This window comes from Sinohyriopsis cumingii, chromosome 15 (assembly GCF_028554795.1).
Source record: "Sinohyriopsis cumingii isolate HCF-2022 chromosome 15, ASM2855479v2, whole genome shotgun sequence".
Classification (NCBI taxonomy): Eukaryota; Metazoa; Mollusca; class Bivalvia; order Unionida; family Unionidae; genus Sinohyriopsis; species Sinohyriopsis cumingii.
Window position 1 is genome coordinate 137740434 of NC_142975.1, and position 25766 is coordinate 137766199.

At 35.6% G+C, this 25766-nt stretch overlaps 1 protein-coding gene, 1 long non-coding RNA gene and 1 pseudogene across 9 annotated transcripts in view; 1 reads left to right on the forward strand and 2 right to left on the reverse strand.

The window, feature by feature from the left end:
* The window catches only part of LOC149782879 (protein MTSS 1-like), a 182954-nt gene that overhangs the window by 83381 nt on the left and 73807 nt on the right, over positions 1–25766 (forward strand). For all 8 annotated transcript variants that reach the window (XM_089934420.1, XM_089934427.1, XM_089934424.1 and 5 more), the window contains exons 4-7: positions 13156–13240; positions 13483–13574; positions 16771–16845; positions 21564–21721. In XM_089934420.1, coding sequence (XP_089790546.1) covers positions 13156–13240; positions 13483–13574; positions 16771–16845; positions 21564–21721 — 410 coding nt within the window. The remainder of the gene's footprint in view (positions 1–13155; positions 13241–13482; positions 13575–16770; positions 16846–21563; positions 21722–25766) is intronic.
* On the reverse strand, positions 2736–4485 carry LOC149782880 (uncharacterized; annotated as a pseudogene).
* LOC149782881 (uncharacterized) lies at positions 17157–19012 on the reverse strand. Its single transcript, XR_016414472.1, has 2 exons — positions 18682–19012; positions 17157–17429 (listed from the first exon to the last, which is right to left on the reverse strand). It is a non-coding gene; the product is annotated as an uncharacterized LOC149782881 (long non-coding RNA).

Consider the following 25766-nt stretch of genomic DNA (forward strand, 5'->3'; position numbering starts at 1 on the left):
CTAACTGTCACTGTCTGTCTCTTCCATTTTTCTGACTGCTGTGGAATGTATAGTTGGTAATAATTCTTTGAAGATTTCTAAGCATTGATCCAAAGACACAAACTCTCTCTCTCTTTCTCTCATAAACTTTTTGTTCAATTTATTTGTACATTTTCAAATTTTAACTTTAGTTGGCACCATATAAAGTAGACACTAATGTGTTGAACTGTGTAATAAAATGCTGCTACATACATGCATTAAATGATAACCGTTCATGACTGTTGCAAGTTTATCATGAAATTTAAGTTATCTTAACTCTATTTTCTTGTAGATTATCTATCTCTCTCTCTCTCTCTATCTATATATATATATATATATATATATATATATATATATATATATATATATATATATATATATATATATATATATACACATACATACATACATACATACATACATACATACACACACACACATTCATTGAGAGAGATATTTAGAATACAAACCTGACATTAAACTATAGCATTTGCCCTTAGACTGTATCCATCTTATTTGGGAGATATTTTAATATGAGACCAAGAGAAATGACCCCATAAAGTTGGTACTGTATTTATTAAAACCTGTCTTGAAAGAACAAGTAAGAACCAGGAAAGTTGTCCACAAAAGATGTATTAAAACATGAGAACTTAATGTTTCACAAGGGACTGGAAAGTAGAAGCATTATATCCAAAGTAATCAATTCTTTTTTAGTTTCAAAACACGTATGTATTTGTCAGTGTTGTTAACATTGTGTATGTAAGACATGTAAACAAATGATACTGCTCTGATTACCGTTAGAACTCGTGTAATGGTAATTCAGTTTTCAAACATGTTATCATGAAAAAACAAAACAGCAAATTTTACCATCCAATGAAAGTGTCATCATACATATATTATGTATCAGCTGTTGAATTGTTAAACTCACTTGTATGTGAAATCATCATTGTTCAGTAATGTAGTTGCTTGTCAGATTTCAGTCAATATCTTCATGGTGCATTTCATTGTTGAAATCACAGGTGTGAATGTTGATATCAGAATTAACATAATCCAAGAAATCAGTATCCTCATTACAAATTCAAAGCACTGTTTTCATACACCATAACAAGGGGGAACACCATTAGCAGCACCATCGCCATCACTGGTTATGACATTGGTTTGCTTGCAAAACTCTGCCTCGAGAAAACATTGTGCAAAACAGTATGCGGAAACATCATGCTGTGTATGATAAATTATATTGATTGGAGACAGTTTGTTTATTTCACACAAGTATTATTGAATTTTTTGGTGAAAGCTTGTGAATAATCTTTGGATTAGAGCATGTTGGTACTTTTACTTAATGTATTTAATTTGCAGCTTTGTGGCAAAAGAGACATATTTTTTATTTTTCTGACAGGTGAATTTTCAGACGTTTTTATAACATTTTCAGTATTGAAAAAGAACACGAGAGATTTACTTAAAGCTGTACATAATTAGGCAACATATAAGTATAGAACAATAGCTAAAGGATACTTCTGAATTATTTAGTTAGAGAAGTACTTTGATTATGGGGGCCCCGAGTGGTCGAGCAATCTACAGCGCTATCTGTTACGGATCACTGCCATGTCACCTCTGTCTGCGTGTGTTCAAGTCGCAGATTCAGCCAGTGTGGGTATGTGAGAAAGCTTGCTAGTAGCTTCTCATGGGTCAGTGATTCTTTCGGGGGTTTCCCCGGGTTCTTCCTTTACCATTAATACTGGACACCATGTATAGCCTGTTGTGTGCTGAAAGATGGCATTAAACCCTACAACAACAACAACTTCGATTACGTTGAACCAGCAGCTTGTGATTCTGAAGTACATGTATAATAAATGTAGTGTGATTATCATGTCTTTGTTAGGCCTTTGGTATTTACTAATTACAAAGCATGATTATCATGTTTTTGTTACCTGGCACTTTTGTTGTTCTGTCCCTGTTATTTAAATGATTGCCACTGTTTGTCTGGATTTGACACATCAGGTGATAAAAATGTTGTTATAGAGCTTTCTTGGACAGACATGACAGATCAAACAGTATATTCAGTTAAATGTTGTAACAAAGGAATGTTATAACAAAGTGTTTTGAATAGATATTACAGTATTTTGAAATATTGCTGGGGAAATTACAGTAAAATGTTTTAACAGAAAAATGTCTTTTATATGTATTTTATATGTGGTATATTGGATTCTAATACAAGATGTAACAATTAGTCTTTCAGTGGGAGGTTTTCCATTTGATACCGAGGCTTGGAAGGGGTGTAGCTTTTGATGTTATCATTTGAAGTATTTAGCTTACTCACAGTTACAAGTATAACAAGTGGTTTCTTTGTTTGAAATCAGTGTACACTTGAGAATTTTATATCATGCTGTATTTATACTGCATATAACTAATTCAGTCCCCCCAAAATTATATATTTATATAAGGCTTCAATGAAATGAAATGTATTGAATATTGCCTTTAGACTAGACATCTACCATCTGTACTTACAAGTCAAGTGCATCTGCAGTCAACATAGATCCTGATCTACTGTAGCATAATGCGCCTACAGTTGAGGGTCTATGTTGTTTATTCTATTGGTTACTCCTTTCAAACTGCACAGACCCAGGAATACCAGTGCATTATGCAATGGCAGAATTGGGTCTGTGCACTTTGACTCGGAGGAAATAAATGCAGTAGTTTGTATTAAATTGTAGGGCAGGTTAGTGTATAGGTTATATGGTCTTTGGATTCATCATACATGCACATGGTGTCAGACTGAGTCAACTTTAAGAGTTCACACAAGTCCATATGTCATATAACATTTCCTTTAATATCATGAGGTCACATCATAAAATTTGTAGACATGCGATGAAAAACTCAGGAACCACAACTTAGTATACTGTTCAATGAGCAATGACAAATCGGTCTTTTTTGATACATTACATCATGCCATAGTTTTCTGGAACCAAATCAGGGAGATTTGTGGTCAAAATCAGGGAGATTAGGTCAAAATCAGGGAGATTAGCATAACCATTTTTCTCATAAGTTTAAGTGCAGAAGTGCAGATCTAAGTAAAGTAACTAAATGAATAATAGTTACTGAACTTTATTATTTTTGCTATATGTTATTTTCTTAATCTCACAAAAAAATAATTCACGAATCTTCACAAGAATCACTGTGGTTCAAAAAATAATGACACTGGAACCTCAAACACTTTTTCAACATGTGTTGGTTGTCTTTTAGTCTTGTAGAGAAGCTCCTTTTGCAGCGATACACAAATCATTTGAAGGTCTGAGCTCAAAACAGTCACACTTTGCATTTATCTTACACGATATTAGCGACAACACAGTTTTTCCACATAAATTTCCACGGTGGTCTGTCTGAATCTTCCTCAACATGCTGAAACAGTGCTCAGGGTCTGCATTACTGTGAGGCAAGCTGAGTGCTGCCATAGAAAGCATCACTAGATTTGGGAATCTGGGTTTCTTCAAGGGTGTGGAAACTCTGCTCATGTCTACCCAGAAGATATAAAATGGTGTTTCTCCCTGAGTGAAACTGGGCAGGTCTGAGGCCGGGGTGAACTGGAAGTCCCTGAACTCATCTTCAAATTGACAATGTCAGTTGCTGTACCAGTCTGTCACTCAGCTGAAGCACAGCTTCTACTGAAATCTCCAATCTCCTCTCAGAATTCAGATAACCAAGGGCCTTCAGGGTCTGGTCATTAAATGGAAACTTTGCTAGCATCTTTGCTGTAAACTTCCTCATAGAAGGACCTCACACTCCTAAAGAAGGAGCTCAGCTGGGTTGGAGAAATGTCGTCTGGGTTGTTGTGAACAAAATGTCTGGCTTCCATACCCACTGCCAACAAAGAGTTGTCATGCTGGTTTTCTGGTGACATAAAGTTGACCTCCATACTGTTGGCTGATGCAGTGATAACACTCGTCTTCACAAACTTTCCCATGAATTTTCGTAGAATTCGTTCCATCCCCACATGGAGGTATCCCACCATAGCATCACCAGCCTGGAACATGGTGTTAGTCATTCAGTGGTTCCATGATGTATTGAAGAAAGTGATATGTCAGTTTCATCTCAGGGTTTTTAAGGTTCTCCACTCTACTCCCTGTCTTCACAGTATCTTCATGGCTCTCGAAATATGACTGAAGAGCTGGCCACTGTTGAAGGAAGCGTACAATTCATTTCTGGAGTGACAGCCAACTTGTGCTACAATGCTTGACCAGTTTGTACTCCTCATTGTTGGTAAACTGTAGGAATTCTGTATACACCTCTACACTTGGAACTGTAAGTGAAGTGCTAGTAGGTGTCAACCAGAAGTTCTTCAACAGGGACAGCCAATTTCTTCAAACCATACTCTGTACAGGTACTGGCCAAATGGCAGATACACCCAAAGTCGATTACATTTGGTTGCTATTCACAAACTCTGGAGAGGATGGAATTCTTCTTTCCAACCATTACATTTGCATTGTCACTGCTAAACCCTGCTAGGTTCTTCCATGGAATCTGTCTGTTTGTTAAGACTTCTTAAAGACAGTTGAAAAGGTTTTCACCAGTTCCAATATTGCAAATGAGCATAGCCAGGAATTTGGTTTGTCACTATAAATGTCACTGTCAAACACCTTTACAAGAAATGCTATACACTTTTCATCACTACTGCCATTAGACTCATCCATCATCACTGAGAAAGGGTTTTCCTTTACATAGTAAAGTTACTTGATTGTCATACATTGGACCCAGTGCATTGTTAACAATGTTTGTTACCTTAGCTCTTTTGCAGCAAAATTTCTGAGCAATTTGCGAGTCAGGAAAAATAACCTTACACAGTTCACTAAAATGATCAGCAACCAAGAATGGTAAATTATGCTCCGCCACAAAGTTAGCAAACAGAACCTCTGCTTTAGTGACACTGTCTACTGATGTTGGCGCAAACATTTGCGTTACTTTAGGCACATTATGTGATGCTGCATACTTTTCAAGCGTCTTATACGATCATTTTTTTCCCCACTAGTAAGGTTCAAATGTGTGTTGCAAGTTGTGCAGTATGCAAAGCTTTCTCCCTTTTCACTACGCTTCACTGATTTAAATTCGCCTATCCAAGCACTGTTGAACTTGCAAACATATTTCTTTTTTTTCGAAGGCATATTTTCCATCGAATCCGTTAGCGATAGTTTCAACATGGCACCAGAATTCTTTTAATAACCCCAGAAGTAGTTGTAGGAAGATACATCAACATTTATATGTTTGGTGATTCGCCTCCAGTGGAGCACACTACATACTGTAAAACAGCAAAGGCCAATGATATTCCGATTGTGATGTGTCTCCTTCCACTGCCATATTGCTCCATCTGAACAAAAGTAGTTCAGAATATAATTCTCAATGGGGAAAAATAAATCCGAGGTTTATTTCTCGAATTGATGGAAAAGGCAGAGAACATTCCAAATGTAATAACTGGATTGACGGATTACGGTAGTCATGAACAGTGTATTGAATGTTGTTTTAGCTGGAAATACCTATGCTTGGCAGTTTGTTTATTTCGGAGAGATCTTGTCAGCAAATCGGCAAAGAGGGGGTCGATAATCAAAATACTCCCAGACAATTCGGGAGACTTGGCATGCATGCATTAGCATCTTGTATTGATTTGACCTGAAATTTATTAAACCTTCTGAATGACAGGGTTGTTGTTGTAGGGTTTAATGCCATTTTTCAGCACAAGATAGGCTAAACATGGTGGCCAGTATAAATGGTGGAGGAAGAACCCAGGAAAACCCCAGAATTAACCACCGACCCACGAGAAGCTACATGCAAGCTTTCTCTCATACCCACATTGGCCAAGCACAAAACTCGAACCCATGTAGACAGAGGTGAGATGGCAGTGATCCGTAGCAGCGAGCGCTTTAGACCACTCGGCCACTCAGGTACCCCAATAACAGGATTGCACCTAGGATGTGTGATGGTGAGATTTCCAGATTTCTGCAAAATTGGAAAAGAATGCGCCAGAAATTTTAGTCTCATTACACTTGATGGGGTACAAAAACAAGCATTGCTCTAAATTTGCATAAATCTGATACATGTTTTTCTTTGCTGTGTTTAGAAACATCAATACACAGGTCAGATATGTAATTGTCATATGTAGATTTCGGATTGGCTGTATTCACTATGCATGTCCCAGACAAAAGTGAGAAACAGCCCAAACATTATAACATTTTGTAATGGGAAGCAGTGTCTGTGCTGTTCATATAGGTGTCTGATAATGGGAAGCAGTTTCTGTACTGTTCATATAGGTGTCTGATAATCGGAACCAGTGTCTGTGCTGTTCATATAGTTGGCTAGCTATGACATTGAAGCCTGGGGGGGGGGGGGATGTTTGCTTAACCCTATTTGAGTTTTAACAGGTGGAAGCCTAATTATTTTTGTTCTGTATAGAGTCTTCATTTCAAGTATATTTCATGATGAACATTGACCCCCCACCTCACTTGTTGACCCCTTTTCTTAGAAATACTGGTGCAAATAGCCCTAATTCTTAAAAACCTTATCAAAGACTGGGAATAATACCATATGCCATGCTGCAAGTGGCCCATGTCATAGAATACAATATTCCACCAGCTGCATGTGGCCTACGGTCTGTAATACATGGTTTTCAAATTGTTGCATACATTTTATGTTGAAGTAAAACTTGTGTAAGATCCAGATTTGTTATTGGAAAGCCAAAATAGTGTTAAATTCTCAGCAGTAGATAAGGAAAACAAGTACAGTGCTTCATTGTGAGTGAGGAAACATTATAACAAGGGATGTTCTACGAAAATGATGTCATAATTGTTGCAGAAAAAGATCTGTCTCTTTGGTTGTCTGAATTCAAATTACAATTGGTTATTGTTAACAAAGACCTAAAATTAGGTGTAATAACTTGTATCAATCATAAAACAAAATTGAAATGATAGGATGGTACCCATGATATAACTGCATTTTAATGTAGGGCAATGGTATTATGGTGAGGTGCCACTGTTTGTTGTTATCAGTAGCCATTTTTACAAATTTTACGGTAAGGGGACACTTGCTATCAGTAGTCATTTTTAAGAAGGATAATCAGTTAACTTCACCAAGGTCATCAGGTCACTTATGCAATAGTTATTTGTCACTTATGCAAAAGTTATTTGGACGTAAAATGGAACTGTATACTATTATTCACATTTGTTATTCTGAAAGAAATCTTCAGTTGTGGTATCAGTCTTGCTTTGCTGTAACACCATCAAGTAATATAGAAACATTCTTGCCAGTTTGAGTGATAACCTAGTTGTAAGACTTTCAACCTCCAAGGTTTGCGCATTATGCAGTGCAAATATCTCCCCATGTGTTTGACCCCACCTTTGTTATCATGGATTTATATAACCCAATTTGACAGTAAAATCTAACTTTAAAAGTATCCTCTTACAGTCCTGTCTTATTAAGGTCCGAGAAAGCACTGAAGATGACTGGTTGTTAGGGAGAAAAAAAACAGAAATGACTGAAGATGACTGGTTGTTAGGGAGAAAAAAACAGAAATGACTGAAGATGACTGGTTGTTAAGGAGAAAAAAACAGAAATGACTGAAGATGACTGGTTGTTAGGGAGAAAAAAACAGAAATGACTGAAGATGACTGGTTGTTAGGGAGAAAAAAACAGAAATGAATGAAGATGACTGGTTGTTAGGGAGAAAAAAAACAGAAATGACTGGTACAGTTTGTGTCTGTAGTAAAGGTCCCTGCTTCCAGGATCTCCCAGTTTCTGGTTCATGGACTTTCTGAGTGAATACATGTTACACATATAAAACATTTTGACCAAATACTTTAAGGCTTTCAGGTTTTACCTTTATTTTTGATTTTATATACTTTTTACATTTGTACTTTTTATATTTAACAAGGCATGGGATTTGCAGATTTCCCAGTTTTTTTTCCCAGTGTTCCCTAAATTTTGACCTCTGTGCACCTCTTGGGTGTGCTTATTCATCTATTATAGTTTTGGGAAATGCACAAGATTCCCTTTGTGTACATTTATTGTGCGAATGCTAATTCATTTTTGCTAATTAAGAAATTTGTATATGCTGACTTCCTGTGCCACTTGTCACATCAGCTATAATGAATATAAATGTTAAGAAGGGATCTGCTGACTATATTAACCTTTTTGCAAGTATCAAAGTCAACTGCTGACTGTATTAACCTTTTTGCAAGTATCAAAGTCAGCTGATGACTATATTGACCTTTTTGCAAGTATCAAAGTCAACTGATGACTATATTAACCTTTTTGCAAGTATCAAAGTCAACTGATGACTATTGACCTTTTTGCAAGTATCAAAGTCAACTGATGACTGTATTAACTTTTTTGCAAGTATCAAAGTCAACTGATGACTATTGACCTTTTTGCAAGTATCAAAGTCAGCTGATGACAATATTGACCTTTTTGCAAGTATCAAAGTCAACTGATGACTATATTAACCTTTTTGCAAGTATCAAAGTCAACTGATGACTATTGACCTTTTTGCAAGTATCAAAGTCAACTGATGACTATATTAACCTTTTTGCAAGTATCAAAGTCAACTGATGACTATTGACCTTTTTGCAAGTATCAAAGTCAACTGATGACTGTATTAACTTTTTTGCAAGTATCAAAGTCAACTGATGACTATTGACCTTTTTGCAAGTATCAAAGTCAACTGATGACTATTGACCTTTTTGCAAGTATCAAAGTCAGCTGATGACTATATTGACCTTTTTGCAAGTATCAAAGTCAGCTGATGAATATTGACCTTTTTGCAAGTATCAAAGTCAGCTGATGACTATATTGACCTTTTTGCAAGTATCAAAGTCAACTGATGACTATATTAACCTTTTTGCAAGTATCAAAGTCAACTGATGACTGTATTAACTTTTTTGCAAGTATCAAAGTCAACTGATGAATATTGACCTTTTTGCAAGTATCAAAGTCAGCTGATGACTATATTGACCTTTTTGCAAGTATCAAAGTCAACTGATGACTATATTAACCTTTTTGCAAGTATCAAAGTCAACTGATGACTGTATTAACTTTTTTGCAAGTATCAAAGTCAACTGATGACTATTGACCTTTTTGCAAGTATCAAAGTCAACTGATGACTGTATTAACTTTTTTGCAAGTATCAAAGTCAACTGATGACTATTGACCTTTTTGCAAGTATCAAAGTCAACTGATGACAATTGACCTTTTTGCAAGTATCAAAGTCAGCTGATGACTATATTGACCTTTTTGCAAGTATCAAAGTCAACTGATGAATATTGACCTTTTTGCAAGTATCAAAGTCAGCTGATGACTATATTGACCTTTTTGCAAGTATCAAAGTCAACTGATGACTGTTGACCTTTTTGCAAGTATCAAAGTCAACTGCTGACTATATTAACCTTTTTGCAAGTATCAAAGTCAGCTGATGACTATATTGACCTTTTTGCAAGTATCAAAGTCAACTGATGACTGTATTAACTTTTTTGCAAGTATCAAAGTCAACTGATGAATATTGACCTTTTTGCAAGTATCAAAGTCAACTGATGACTATTGACCTTTTTGCAAGTATCAAAGTCAGCTGATGACTATATTGACCTTTTTACAAGTATCAAAGTCAACTGATGAATATTGACCTTTTTGCAAGTATCAAAGTCAGCTGATGACTATATTGACCTTTTTGCAAGTATCAAAGTCAACTGATGACTGTTGACCTTTTTGCAAGTATCAAAGTCAACTGCTGACTATATTAACCTTTTTGCAAGTATCAAAGTCAGCTGATGACTATATTGACCTTTTTGCAAGTATCAAAGTCAACTGATGACTATTGACCTTTTTGCAAGTATCAAAGTCAACTGCTGACTATATTAACCTTTTTGCAAGTATCAAAGTCAGCTGATGACTATATTGACCTTTTTGCAAGTATCAAAGTCAACTGATGACTATATTAACCTTTTTGCAAGTATCAAAGTCAACTGATGACTGTATTAACTTTTTTGCAAGTATCAAAGTCAACTGATGAATATTGACCTTTTTGCAAGTATCAAAGTCAACTGATGACTATTGACCTTTTTGCAAGTATCAAAGTCAGCTGATGACTATATTGACCTTTTTACAAGTATCAAAGTCAACTGATGAATATTGACCTTTTTGCAAGTATCAAAGTCAGCTGATGACTATATTGACCTTTTTGCAAGTATCAAAGTCAACTGATGACTGTTGACCTTTTTGCAAGTATCAAAGTCAACTGCTGACTATATTAACCTTTTTGCAAGTATCAAAGTCAGCTGATGACTATATTGACCTTTTTGCAAGTATCAAAGTCAACTGATGACTATTGACCTTTTTGCAAGTATCAAAGTCAACTGCTGACTATATTAACCTTTTTGCAAGTATCAAAGTCAGCTGATGACTATATTGACCTTTTTGCAAGTATCAAAGTCAACTGATGACTATATTAACCTTTTTGCAAGTATCAAAGTCAACTGATGACTGTATTAACTTTTTTGCAAGTATCAAAGTCAACTGATGAATATTGACCTTTTTGCAAGTATCAAAGTCAACTGATGACTATTGACCTTTTTGCAAGTATCAAAGTCAGCTGATGACTATATTGACCTTTTTGCAAGTATCAAAGTCAACTGATGACTATTGACCTTTTTGCAAGTATCAAAGTCAGCTGATGACTATATTGACCTTTTTGCAAGTATCAAAGTCAACTGATGACTGTTGACCTTTTTGCAAGTATCAAAGTCAACTGCTGACTATATTAACCTTTTTGCAAGTATCAAAGTCAGCTGATGACTATATTGACCTTTTTGCAAGTATCAAAGTCAACTGATGACTATTGACCTTTTTGCAAGTATCAAAGTCAACTGCTGACTATATTAACCTTTTTGCAAGTATCAAAGTCAGCTGATGACTATATTGACCTTTTTGCAAGTATCAAAGTCAACTGATGACTATATTAACCTTTTTGCAAGTATCAAAGTCAACTGATGACTATTGACCTTTTTGCAAGTATCAAAGTCAACTGATGACTGTATTAACTTTTTTGCAAGTATCAAAGTCAACTGATGACTATATTAACCTTTTTGCAAGTATCAAAGTCAAGTGATGATACAAAACTATAATTGTATGTGGCACAAAAAATATAAATATGTAGTTTCAGAAACTTTCCCAGTGCAATTACTGGCAAGGGAGATTCTGGTAATTGATCAGAAACTGGCACTTTTTAACAAGAAATAAACTAACTTGTATACTGTGGTAGTAAAACCAAGAAAACACTATAGGTAAATACTAGTTGCAAGTTAACGTCGTTAGGACTACCTTGACTTTTTCTGCAAGACATACAGATAGCCTCAGATTTTTATGTTGGCATAGTAGTTTACAGAAAACTCAGACATTTTTTGTCAGAAAAATTATACTGCAAACTGTTCAAAGCCCCATGGTTATTTCTATATTTGGATTGACTGTAGGATTGAGAGAGAAGTTGTGAATTCAAAAAAAGTTCCATGCATTTGCAACTTTGTCATTCTTGGTTTTGTAACTATTTGCATACATCCAAGGTCATCTTTTCAAGCCAAGGGTTGTCATGGCACATCTTTTCACACCAACCCTGGCCAAATTTAGCTGTTGCTGAAATGGTATCAACTGCTCTGTGATTTGATTGGATGTAGCTGAAAGAAATGAATCCAGTGAGATCCCTTGTTACATTTTAATTGGAAGATTGTTAGGAATAATCATGGCAGTCTCCACACACAATGAGACATTAAATGAAGGTTTAAACATTTAAAGCAACTGTTAATTCCAAGTCAGTTAATGTGGACATCATGGAAATTGCTAATACCTCACAGGTCGGATAATGACCTTTTTCATGAGTTAATTGATTTTATTTGCCTTGGGCAAGGTGTGTTTTATCTACAAGAGGTAATTGTTCAGAGCTTTCAGATAGCTAAGTATTGCAAGAGTTGATGTGGTACGAAGTGGATACTAGCCTTTGGCATGGGATCATTAAGTTGATTTCAGAACTGTGAATGAATGGCATATGTAATGCATGACTACAGACAAGTTACTTTAGAGCTTACATCGTCAAACATACGGGTGATGATTGTTGTTGTTGTTGTTGTTGTTGGGTTTAACGCCATTTTTCAGCAGATGATGGGCTATGTATGGCGGCCAGTATTAATGGTGGAGGAAGAACCTGGGAAGAACCACCGATCCACAAGAAGCTACTGGCAAGCTTTCTCACATACCCACATTGGCCGAATCGTAGACTCGAACCCACACAGACAGAGGTGAGATGGCAGTGATCTATAACGGAGAGCGCTTTAGACCACTCGGCCACTCGAGGCCCCGGGTGATGATTGTGCAATACTGCTGGCAAAGTATTTCCATTCATGATGGCTAAACCTTGGAAAGAGAGAAACTTTCTCGATCTTTTGTAACTCTACTGGTCATAGACCAAGTGAGCTCATGGAATGGTCTGTTTTCTTTCATCCATTTGTTATGGCTGCTCGTTCTAAACTACATGAAGGATTGTCATGAAACTTCATGCACATATTCATCCCATGGTCTAACTAAAAAAGATGCCAGGAGGACATTTAGTATTGGCCATCACAGCAGCTGCTTGAAAATCATGCTACTCCTAAATGGATGGTCATATTAACATACGGTTTTTATTAAAAGATGTCTTTTTTGTCAAGTTGGTTGTAAATGAAATGGTCCAGTCTAATGTTCAGCATCATAGCTGCCATGAAGAAAATCTTTTCATCACTACATCTGAACAAAGAGTCATATTGGCATGGGATTTTAACCAGAAGACTTATTATAATGCCCTCTTAGTCCTGAAGGTTAGTAGGTGCTCTTCACGCTTCCAGAATGGCTGCCAGAGGGGCCATTTTGAAACTCTTGTTATCACTTATGAAATTTATAGTAGTAGCATACTGTCATTTTCACTAAAGAGCTTTTTATGATATCTAGTAGGTCATAAATGAAAATGGTGCTTCTCAGATATCCAGTAGGGCCACCACTGTGGTAATTTTGAAAATATTTCTGTTACTACTCCTGAATGAACATGAAGTTTTCACATCACTTAACAAACTTAATATTCCATTTCAGGTGCAACAAAAGAAATTGGTTCAGCTTTAACACGATTATGTATGCGGCACAGGAGTATAGAAAACAAATTGAAGTCATTCACAAGGTAAGATGCAGTTTTTGAAGCTGCTAAATAGCCATATCAGATTCATCATTTTGTTGCCAATGTTGCAATGGAACATTCTTATGAGTTTTCAGATTTCATGTTTTCCAAATGAGTTGTGAAATTTGATGCTTTTCAAAAAGAAATCTTAATTCAGATAAGATTTTAATTAGATTCTTTCACGGCATTGTCATAATCCAAGTGATTATTTTCTGTGTTCAGTGTGAACTTTGGTTTCATTTCAGTGCTATATTAGATCATCTAGTTACGCCGATCCAAGAGAGGATAGAGGAATGGAAGAAAACAGTTGCACAGTTAGATAAAGAACATGCCAAAGGTAAACTGTTCTATACGTTTCAAATGTTTTAATATCAGTAATACAGAACCTGTTGTTATGTCATAGCTGGTGCTATTCCTGATGGAAAATACCCTGACCATATGTTGTTGTTGTTATAGGGTTTAACGCCATTTTTCAACACAAGATGGGCTATACATGGTGGCCAGTATAAATAGTGGAGGAAGAACCCGGGAAAACCCAGGAAAGAACCACCGACCCACAAGAAGCTAGTGGCAAGCTTTCTCACATACCCACACTGACCGAACCTGAGACTTGAACCCATGCAGAGGTGAGATGGCAATGATCTGTGACGGCGAGCGCTTTATACCATTTGGCCACTTGACCCCCCCCCGACCATATGATAATCCACACTCTGCGTAGCCATTGCTGAAAGGGAATGTTGTAAAAAATAATGTATCCAAAACTTTCTATGGAAGTAAATGTATGATAATGGCAGTAACACACCTTTTCTAGGTGCTGTCTTAGAAAATTAAGAGAGTCTCATGTTTTAATGCAAGTAGGTAGCATTGCCAAGCTGAGAATGAATTGGTGTTCAGTAACTAAGCACAACAACATAAAGGGAAAAACTGGTGTGTGTGACCTGCCTTTCCAAGATAGAAAAAAGCACAAGTCACTTTATAAGAAAAGAAAAATTATGTGATTTGTTACTGTAATATTGAGTAAACAGAATCTGTGATTCTGATTACCAAATTTTCTTAAGGAATTAAAACCTCCAAATAATATTTTAGTTATTTTTAAAAAAAATTATGTCAACCATTACCAAGAATTGGCAACTTCTAATTTAGCAAAAATCCAGCTTGGATAAGATTGCTAATAAAACATAATAAAAAAGAGTACTGTCTGATACTAATTATTCGGACTCTTGATCAATAACTAAACACACGACATAAAGTGAAAAACTACTGTGTGACATGCTTTCCTGAGATGGAAATAGCACAAGTCACGTTAAAAGAAAACGTGAAATATGAAGATTTGTTACTTTAATTAAAAAGTAAAACAGAATCAATACTAGACAAAATTTGGCAAAGATAGGGAAATATATTAAATACCTACCCGAGCTAGAAATAAATTCTCAACAATTGTTATGCTGACACCCCTGTCGGGTAGAAACCTAAAAGCAAGGCCATATCAAACATGCTCGGAAAAAATGCAGATTGCTTTTGAGATAGCTTAATTCAGACAGAAAAGATTCTTAGACAGGGTCAATGTCATGTGATAAAGAGAAAACTCGAATCGCAGCATCAGGTGTGAAGCAAAGGCAATTCTTTACTGCATATTTAAGCAGCCCATGAAGGCAGTGACCAGGAAAAGAATGAAGTGACGGTACACATGGCAAGGTATCTGCAGGTTGGATCAGAGGTGATCTCATGTTCTAGGATCTTCAGGTTCACTCTAATGGGAGGACTAATTCTCATCATGCATTTGGGGTATTTTCTGCCTAGAAAAGTACCAGGTTTGCAGTTTTACAGCCCAAGAAACTACATATTATAAATATAGTTTCTATCAAAGTGGTTTGTTCTATTTCAGTGTTGTCTTTATGATTGGTTTGATTTAACAAGCAATGCCATTATTATATTTGTCCCTTTGAAGATATATTGAGATCATTCTTTTTCTTTGGTTCATTTCTTCATGCTGCATCTGGCCACATTTTGATCAGGACTGCTCTGGTGGCCAAAAGTGGTCTGCCTCATATGTGATAGGTTGTGGGTTTGAACCCTGTCTGAATCATACCAAAGGCTTACAAAAATGGTACTAGCAGTTGCCTCACTTGGTGCTCAGTATTAACAGGTTAGTGTTAGGACTGGTTGGCCTGGTGTCAGGATAATGTGACTGGGTGGGACATGATGCTACATGTCTGCAGCATGATGCCTCAGTGCTAGATATCACTATAAACTGCCACATTGCAAATATCTTAGCAATATGACTGGAAAATTGTTAGAGCTGCATTAAAAATCCAAATCACACACACATACACACTTCATCAGTCTGTTTATGCATCCTTCAATCCTCTGGCCTGATAACCTGAACACAGTCTACACTGATTGAGAGATCTGCTAACCTGAACATTACACTGATTGAGAGGGGGTGATTGCCTGAACGCTGTCTACACTGATTGAGAGGGGTGATAACCAGAACACTGTGTCTACACTGAATGAGAGGGGGTGATAACCTGAATGCTGTCTACACTAATTGAGGGAGGGGTGATAACCTGAATGCTGTCTACACTGATTGAGAGAGGGGTGATAACCTGAACACTATCTACACTGATTGATAGAGGGGTGATAACCAGAACACTATCTACACTGATTGAGAGAGGGGTGATAACCCAAACACTATCTACACTGATTGAGAGAGGGGTAATAACCTGAACACTATCTACAATTGAGAGAGGGGTGATAACCTGAACACTATCTACACTGATTGAGAGAGGGGTGATAACCTGAACACTATCTACAATGGAGAGAGGGGTGATAACCTGAACACTATCTACACTGATTGAGAGAGGGGTGATAACCTGAACACTATCTACAATTGAGAGAGGGGTGATAACCTGAACACTATCTACAACTGAGAGAGGGGTGATAACCTGAACACTGTCTACACTGATTGTAGGAGAGGGGTGATAACCTGAGCACCATCTACACTGATTGTAGGAGGGGTGATCATTAGTTTGGAGGGATGTTTTTTTAAGAATGAATAAATGACGACAAATGTTTTGAATCCTGGATGACTCCTTGAGATGGGTGGGTGTGGCTTAGAAGTAGGGTAAAGAAATTGCAGAAATATTCCATCACTTGAATATTAATTGTATTTCTTTTATGTCAGTTGTGTAGGTTTGAATCTAAGTTGACAGACAGCTGGACATGTGTCAAAGTATTCTGAAGGTCTGGATTTTCCAGGGATTTATTAGAAGATAAAGCAAGAAGGCAGAGTTAAAAATGAATGGTACACTTGGGTCAGATTCTCTTTTTAAAAAAAAAACTGCAAATCTGATTTTGTAGGAAGCATATGGCATATACAGGTAAGGCTAATTTTACTGCCAGTGTTCAGGAATTAAAAATGATAAAGATTGAGTATTTACACGCATGTTAAGTTTCTGAATTACAGCATTGTCAATTTTGAACTGTATTTTACTGTCACCATACAAGGCTATTATTTGTTAATTTTATTTTAGATTATAAGAAAGCCAGACTTGAGATTAAGAAAGCTGCTCAGGATACTGTCAAGTTACAAAAGAAAGTAAAAAAAGGCAAGTATGAAGCATATGGGATAGTTTTATCTCTACGTTAGTAAGGCTTGGGTAAAAGATAGGTACAGTTCTCCCTCATTATAGCATGGTATTTGGGGTACATAACTTTTGACAGTGTTACGTAACGGTGTTGAAATAATTTAAAAATTCAAGTGTTGTGTGTCCATGGTGGGTGGGGGATGGGGTGATAAATCAATTCCAGGCAAAATGTACTTAATACAGTAAAGTGACATTGATAAAAATAAATTTAATGATTGTGTGTATATGTGTTGTATGTTGTGGTGGTGGGCTAAACAAAACACAAAGGCACATTAGTAATTTTGTTTATGTAAATTAAATATATTTGTTCACTTCAAGATGTTTGTGCATTTAACTTCATCAAATAATGTCATGAAAAGGAAATATATTTAGCTTTGTACTGTTTTCTTTCAACTCGTGATCCCGAAAACTGGATTCAGTACCAATCTGGATTGGCTGCTGTGTTGTTGGGAAAGGTACTCGCTCCATTTCCTCATCATGATGCAATCAATACAGTGTTCAGAGTATCATTCAAATGTATGCCCCGCACCTCAATCCCTGATGTTCTGTAATGGATTGAAATGTTTAAGTGCAAAGGTTTGCTATTGGTCATGAGGTCCCTAGCAGTACTGCATTATATCTAGAGTCGTGTTATAATGAGGAAGAATTACAGCAGTGAACTCAACAACAGCTGTGGTTATGTTCATTTACATTCAGGGTCTGCATTATATCTAGAGTCGTGTTATAATGAGGAAGAATTACAGAAGTGAACTCAACAACAGCTGTGTTTATGTTCATTTACATTCAGGGTCTGCTTTGAACAGACTTGAATGGCAGTTAATGTTTATGGGTCCCCTACCTCTGATCATAAGAGAAGAAATAATAAAAGCAGAAACTGTCAACAGTTAAGGTGGCTAACAGTTATTAATACATGTAGATATGATGAGGTTCTATAAATAAATATAAGCACAGTTCACAAGAACAGAATGTATATGTAAGGAAAATTATTAATTAGATAATTTGTTATGTAGGTAGATTGTTGGCTGATATGATTGAAATACTGTCTGTACTCACAAGTCGAGTCAAACCTCACACAGCAAAGATCCTGATCTGCCGTAGCATAAGGTACCTTCAGATCAGGATCCATGCAGTTTGTTCTACTGATTACTCCTAACAAAAAGTGCACAGACCCAGATCTGCCAGTGCATTATGCACTTTGCAGTTGATCTCTTCTTATAAGCGAGTACGTATGGTAGTGTTTATTTCATAACTTCAGATAGAAGATGTTTTTTTTCCAGAGAATTGGCTGCATGCTTATGATTTGCATCATGAATATTAATGAATAGCTACATTGTATCAATCACATCAGTCTCTGGAGATAATCATACTTCTGTGTTTTTAATATTATTTCTATGTTATCATAATATCTCAGGTATTTGCATCAATACAAGAGCTTTCTGGGCCATTTTGGTTGTCAGAAGACAGTAATAAAAATGGATTTTTGTTTCTTTCTCTGTTTGCTACAAAATCAGAGCCAACCTGCCACACCAGGATCTACTGCATCTGGCTTTTATACCCTGTCATCCTAGAAAAAAACCTAGAACAAGCCAGACTCTTTATGCCACAGTCAGAAGTCATTGAAATGACCGCATCAAAACAATGGAAGGGTGTTGAATATTGACTAATAAAATTGACTAATTACTCATTTTATAAACTTCATCTTGTTTGAATGAGACTACTATAAAAACAAATGCTAGGTAACTAAGGTAGAATGTATAAAGATGTTGAATAATTGAAGTACAAGAAACAATACTTGACTGTTCAGGTTGACTTGTATGCATCTCCTCCTCCTATGGTAAGAGTGGCTGAGTTGTTAGCATGCAGGACTTGTGCGCAAAAGGATGTTTGTTCAGATTCTATCATTGGATCAGCCTGGTTTAGTCAGCTTGGTGTTATCTGTGGGCAAGACACTATACTCCAATTACTTCAACACTGAATAGCCTACTTGTGTTGCTGTGCAACACCCCCTCCCACCAAATCAGAGTAAACTAATATGCGAAAGCCATGCTATTTTGATGTTCAGAAGTTTTGAATTAAAGCAATTTAATTAAATATAAATGAAAAGTCCCAAATTTTATGTACGTATTACTAACACGAACTTGGAAATATGTTGGGAAGAAAGAAAAAAAATTGCATTTTTTTTAATTGTTGCTGTTGTCGTTGGTTTTGTGTGTTCAGCATCTTCTGTTACTGAGTCTAGGTTGTGCATTTTCAAACTTTTCATCTGCCTCTTGTGGCAAATTTCCTTACCCTGAATTTATATATAATTACACTTTGTTCTAATTTAGTGCCTCTTGGACTAATGGTTATAGAAAATGGTGTAGAGGAAAACTGATACTATTTTTTGCACTCTTTTATCATAGTAGAGTCAGACCTCCCATTGTGACTGATAACTGTTTGTTATTTTCCAAGATTGTTGTTCTGTTAGCTAATTACATCCATTAATTCTTCTGCCACTTATTTGTTTGCCACGGATCAGAGCTTCTGATAACTACTTTCCTTTTTGGAAAGATAATGATGCTTATTTTAGGCTTTGTTGTTTAACAAAAAACATTTTTTTTTAGATACTTGACATCAGTGTAACAATACAAATACTGTAGCTACCAGGTATTTTTGTTGCCAGGTGACTTTGGCTGGACTACAGATGAGGTTCATCAGGGGAAATTGTGTCAGTGTCTTGGACAATTTCAGTGAACAAACTTTGATTAATATCGATTAATTCAAGACTATAATGAGCAATAGAAAACAAGCACTTTTAAATAACCAATAATGACCGAGTGTGTTCGAAATTTTAATTGATTTCGGTGAGTTATTAGCACAACATGGCTGACTAGAGGAAGGTGTCTTAAGGAAGAATATACATAGTCCTTAGTCAGAGAGTAATAAAAGCTGTTTCAAGTCAGTACAAAAGTATGCAGTCAGGACAACAATATGCTTGAACAATACCCTATCACTTCTAGTTGGTTTTGTACCATAATGAGTGGTACCCTTTTCAGGTAATGAAGATTTTGCACATGAGGTTTTTAGTTATCTGATATTATGGTGCACATAATGAATGCACATTACTTACCTTATTTCAGACTTCAAAACATACCTGCACATTTTATGTTGCCACTTTTTATACATTGCATTTTACAGTATATAGCCTCATGCATATCTATGGATTTTCTAATAATACAGAATGATAATTTACCTTGAATGTTGACCCTTTATTACAAATTATCACATTTTTATGAGCATGGCTTTTCAGCAAATTTGCTTTTTATAAAAGAAGTTTAATTTTACATTTTTTTGCCTAGCCCATCCATGTTAGTGCGAGTCATAGCACATGGTTTCTGTCATTGACAGCGTTAATGCTTTGTTCAGGTTTTGTTAAAGGTTTTCATTGCATATAATTTTCTAAACCCTTTATTAAATTGTCATCATACATGGCATGAATCATCATGAAGTTTAGTCAGTTCTTCTTATAACATGTACACTCATTTTTTTTATCAGCTCAAGGTCACAGTCATAGAAAATTTTCATTGATATTTGTTTAAAGGTTTTTCTTTTGCTTGTATTTCCTAAAATCATTGATAGATTTCCTTCATTCATGGGTGAATCATTATGAAGCTGAAACAATTCATTCAGGGACATAATCATCTCTTTGAGGTCAAGGTCAGTCATGGAAAATTTGCATGAAAGTTTTGTTAAAAAAATTTGATTTGCTTATATTTCCAACACCATTTGATGGATTTGTTTCATACTTGGGTTGAATCACTATAACCTAAGACTGTACACACAATTAAAGGCAATAATTTGATTGTGGTCTTAACTTGTATCTTTTTGACCTTTTTTTGTTTTACATGGTAAAGACTTTAATTGCATATGCGCTGAAGGTTTCATTAATTGTCATTTTATACCCAGTGTTGTCAATTAGCAGTACTTGGACACTAGTTTTTTTTAAAGCTTTAATGAAAGCTTTGGCATCATGTTGTTAATAGTGTTAAGATTTTTTTCTTTAAACATTTTTAAATGTTTTAAACCATATGCCATAGTGCAGGCTCAGGGATGTAGAATTGACCCAGTGCTCTCTTTTGTATGTCATTTTGGATGACAGATGGAGGCAGGAGTCATGATTGCTTGCCAGAGATCTGAAAGGTTGTAGGTTTGAATGCTACCATCTGATCAGCCCATTTCAGTTGCCATAGTGCGTTGTTGGGCAAGGCACTTTAATTCAGTTTCCTTGGCACTAAATAACCTGCTTGTGTTGCTCTTACATATAAGACCAAACTAAACCAAACCTTGCATGGGGCATAATGATCCTCTTTGTGTGTCTTGGTACAGAGGTAAAGCCCATAGAACTTCTGTTATTAGGTCAGTTTCTCAGGCAATGTAAGGAGGCATTAGTGATCCTTAAACACATTTCTAGTTTAATATAAAACTTTGAGAATGTATAGGCCAGTCTGTTATTGTGATCAGTTCAATATAGCATTTACCTGTATACTAAGACCAAGAATTAAAATTCCTGTGTTTTTTATGTATCTTTACATCTCTGCCTATACATAAAGTTCCCTTGTTCCTGTAAGTCCCAAAATGACCATTACAGACAAGTGTGACTGTGCAACCTTCATATTTTTAAAATTATGGTCTTATTTCAGGAAAAACTGACATGCAGGCTCGGTTAGACAGTGCCATGCAGGATGTGAATGACAAATATTACCAGCTTGAGGAGGCCGAGAAAAATGTCGTCAGAATGGCTCTTATTGAAGAGAGAGGACGCTTCTGTCACTTTATAACTAGCCTAAAGCCATTTGTGGTATTATTTATGATGCATTCTTTATGCTAATTTCTTGTTACACTCCACCATTGAGAATATGATATATTTGGGTTTTTGTTTTTAAATGTCAGAAGAAGAATCATGCAGGGTCTGTTCTAAAACATAAAATTGACAAGAACACTCACATTCTTTTTGAGAAATAAAGGTGAATTTTGTTTCTGCACAACAGCTCTAGTTGTCCACCATCTTCAGTTACTCATACTTTGTGGCTGGCTTGCACTTTGGGTGAAGATAGAATTCTGTCAGTTTGGGGGGGGGGTATCAAAATTCAAGGTCACAGTGATTGAAAGAATAGAAATAGTGTCCATACAAGAAAATTAGTTGTACATCATATATACCAGTCCAGACATTTGTGAAATGCGCTTGAGGTAAGGAAAATATCACTTTTGGGGTCAGAGATCAAGGTCAGTATGAATGAAGGAAGAAAAGTGTTTGTCGATGACACATTGGATAAGAAAGATGCATACTGACATGGGTGTAAAATAGAGTTCAAGGTTACTGTATGGTTTGGAGATACATAAAGACATTTTTTCTTTGGACATGAACTTAAAGAACTGCATAACTTACCTTGTCCAAATATTTTTGGAGGGCTTGCATTTTAGGTTTAAAAGAGTCTTGATGATTTTGGGGTCAAAGATCAAAATTTCTAGAAGACTTGCATATAAGGAATGAAATATGCCTGTTGATTTTGGGGTCAAAAGTTCATATGTCAAGGCAAAGAAAAATGAGTTTTGCAGATTGCTCCTGATCAAGTTCCTTGATCAGAGTTTATGTCTGGCTTGCACTTAGGGTAGTAAAGAAACTTAATTGATTTGATTTTTGTGTCTAAAGGTCATTATTATGAAATTTATTGTAAGAAAATATAGGATTCTGCACTTTAAATTTAGTTCAAGCTGGCACAGCTTGATCAGAAGTCAAGGTCATTGGGATTTGTTTGGTCATTAATCTCAACAAACCATGCCCTACTAGTGCTGATATAGAGGACTTCTAACACATTGTGGATGTATAGCTTGCGATACATGGTACTTTTGCAATAAATTGAAGGACTCCACAGGTCAGAGGTCATTTGGGGTAAGCGGTCTATTTAGATGGAATTTTGTGACTTGCATACAGAAAAAAAAATCAAATTTTAGGTATATTATATAAATGTTTGACTACTTTACATTAAGACAGAATTATTGCATTGTTTAATTTTTAATTGTACATAGAATGAACCTTGCGCTTAAGGGAATGCCACTGATATCTTGCATCAAATAAAGTGTCCATTTTAGTGTGTAGACCCAGATCATGACTATCTTAGGCTTATTAATATGACTCAGAGTATTGTATATGGTCAGAATACTGGAGTTGCTTACTTATTAAAATTACTCAGAGTTTTGTATTTAATAAATATACTGGATTTGGTTGCTTATTAAAATGACTTGAAGTATTGTATTTGTATTTACTGGAGTTGGTTACTTGTTAAAATGACTTTAAGTATTGTATTTGGTCAGTGTACTGGATTTGGTTGCTTATTAAAATGGCTCTAAGTGTTGTATTTGGTCAGTGTACTTGAGTTGGTTGCTTATTAAAATTAGAGTATTGTATTTGGTCAATGTGCTGGATTTAGTTACTTGTAAAAATGACTTGGAGTATTGTATTTAGTCAATGTACTAGAGAGTTGGTTACTTTTAAAATAGATGCAGAATATTTTAGTTGATCAGAGTCTGCTGCTTGTTAAAATGAGAGTACTGTCATTGTTTACTTATTCAAATGACTCAGAGTAATGGATTTGGTTGTTTATTTAAATTACTCAGAGAACTGCCATTGTTTACTTATTCAAATGACTCAGAGTACTGTCATTGTTTATTTATTTAAATGACTCAGAGTAGTCATTGTTTACTTATTCAAATGACTCAGAGTACTGTCATTGTTTACTTATTCAAATGACTCAAGAGTACTATAGCTTGTTGCTTACAATGCAGACCAGACAATAAATGCAATTGCTGTTTGCAAGAAATTAAATATAGAACACAATGTGCAGATTTTGATCTGCTGTTGTAAATGATTGGTTAGCTAACTGTTTCATGTGCAATAGTGAACATGATATTTATCTGTTATGTTGCATTTTGGGAATAAACCTTTCTTTTCAGTCCAGGTGGCTGTTTTTCTTAGAACTTAGGAATACCTTCGTTACAACTTCAGTCATATTTTGTTAAGATTTCTGTTAAATCTGTGCAGCTTTTTGTATATTTGCGGTCATGGATATGATAAAAATTCACACAGACATGTGATAATCGAACACAAATTGCGTAGTCTAAAGAATTACTGTTATGGATTTAACTGAAGGTAGACTTTACACTTTTACTTCAGACTTGTAGACAGTGCTGAGGATTATTTGTTTGACTTTTAAAAACGAAGAGATACTCTGTCGCTCTGGTCCCTGCAATGAAATTTGGTATTCCCACAGTAGAAAGATCAGTATCACCATAAACTAGACAAATGTCACATCTGTGTTAGGACTTCATCAGCAGAAGGAATCAGACATTTACTTGACACAAAACCAGGATGGTATACATGCAAGAAAGTAGGTTGATGCTGTAATCTTAATTAATGTAGGAAAAATTTAGTATACAGCCACATAGACTTGGAATTTTAATTCATAGTGAAAAAGCCATAATATGCATACTGACCATCATCAGTCAATGATGATCAGATGGTGCCATCATCAGTCAGTGATGATCAAATGGTGCTATCATCAGTCAATGATGATCAGATGGTGCCATCATCAGTCAGTGATGTGATAATGGTGCCATCATCAGTCAGAGATGTGATAATGGTGCCATCATCAGTCAGAGATGTGATAATGGTGCCATCATCAGTCAGTGATGTGATAATGGTGCCATCATCAGTCAGAGATGATCAAATGGTGCCATCATCAGTCAGTGATGTGATAATGGTGCCATCATCAGTCAGTGATGATCAAATGATGCCATCTTCAGTCAGTGATGATCAGATGGTGCCACAGAAAATGCTCTTTCATATCATTCAGATTAATTCTAATTGTACCCCAGTGTAAATTTTGAAATACCAAACATTTTATTTTCATATTTTTCCAGTAATTGAAATTTAAAAAAATGTTGCTATTGATAATTTAGAGTACAGTTGATTGTTATTGTCAGTAATTTTTTTCTTCCTGAGATCACAGTGCACTTGAATGTTTCATTATCACATTTGCAGAGAAATCTACACTGATCATCAGCAAGACATGATCTGTGCATTTGAGAAACAGTAATTGTCAGTGTTTTCATTATCATCAACAAAAATTCATTTCAGGTTGTAAATCATATGCTGAATGACATCACATCAGTCATATGATATTATTTATACATATCACATCATTCACATGATAGTACATGACATCACATCTGTGACATACATATCACATCAGTCACATGATATTGTACATATCACATCTGTCACATGATATTATACATATCACATCAGTCACATGATATTGTACATGACATCACATCTGTCACATGATATTATACCTAGATTTATATTTTTCCTTCATTTTCAGATTCTTTTTTAAAATTACTTAATGATATCAGATATTTCATTTAAAAAATACTTGGTTCTAAAATGTATTTTAGGATGCCAACTATTCAGAGGCACAATTTCAGAGCATAATCTTTTTAATCTTGTAAATTTGTGATCTTTTTAGCATTTTTTGTGAAATATTATTTATTTATATGTTGATATATGTTATTAGTGTTAGCTCTGCTGGTCATAGACTAGAAGAGCTTTTGGGATGGTCTGTTGTACATTGTCTGTCTGCCCATTAGAATAAGTTTCCTAAACTACTTTGGAGGATTTCCATGAAACTTTACGTACACATTCATCACATGGTCTAGTTGGTCCAATATGAAAAAGGTGTTACTCAAACATTCAGTATGGCCTCCACAGCAGCCCTCTTGAAAATCTTGTTATTGCTATTCTGCCTGAATGTATAGTCACTTCTAAAAGACATCTTATGATATAT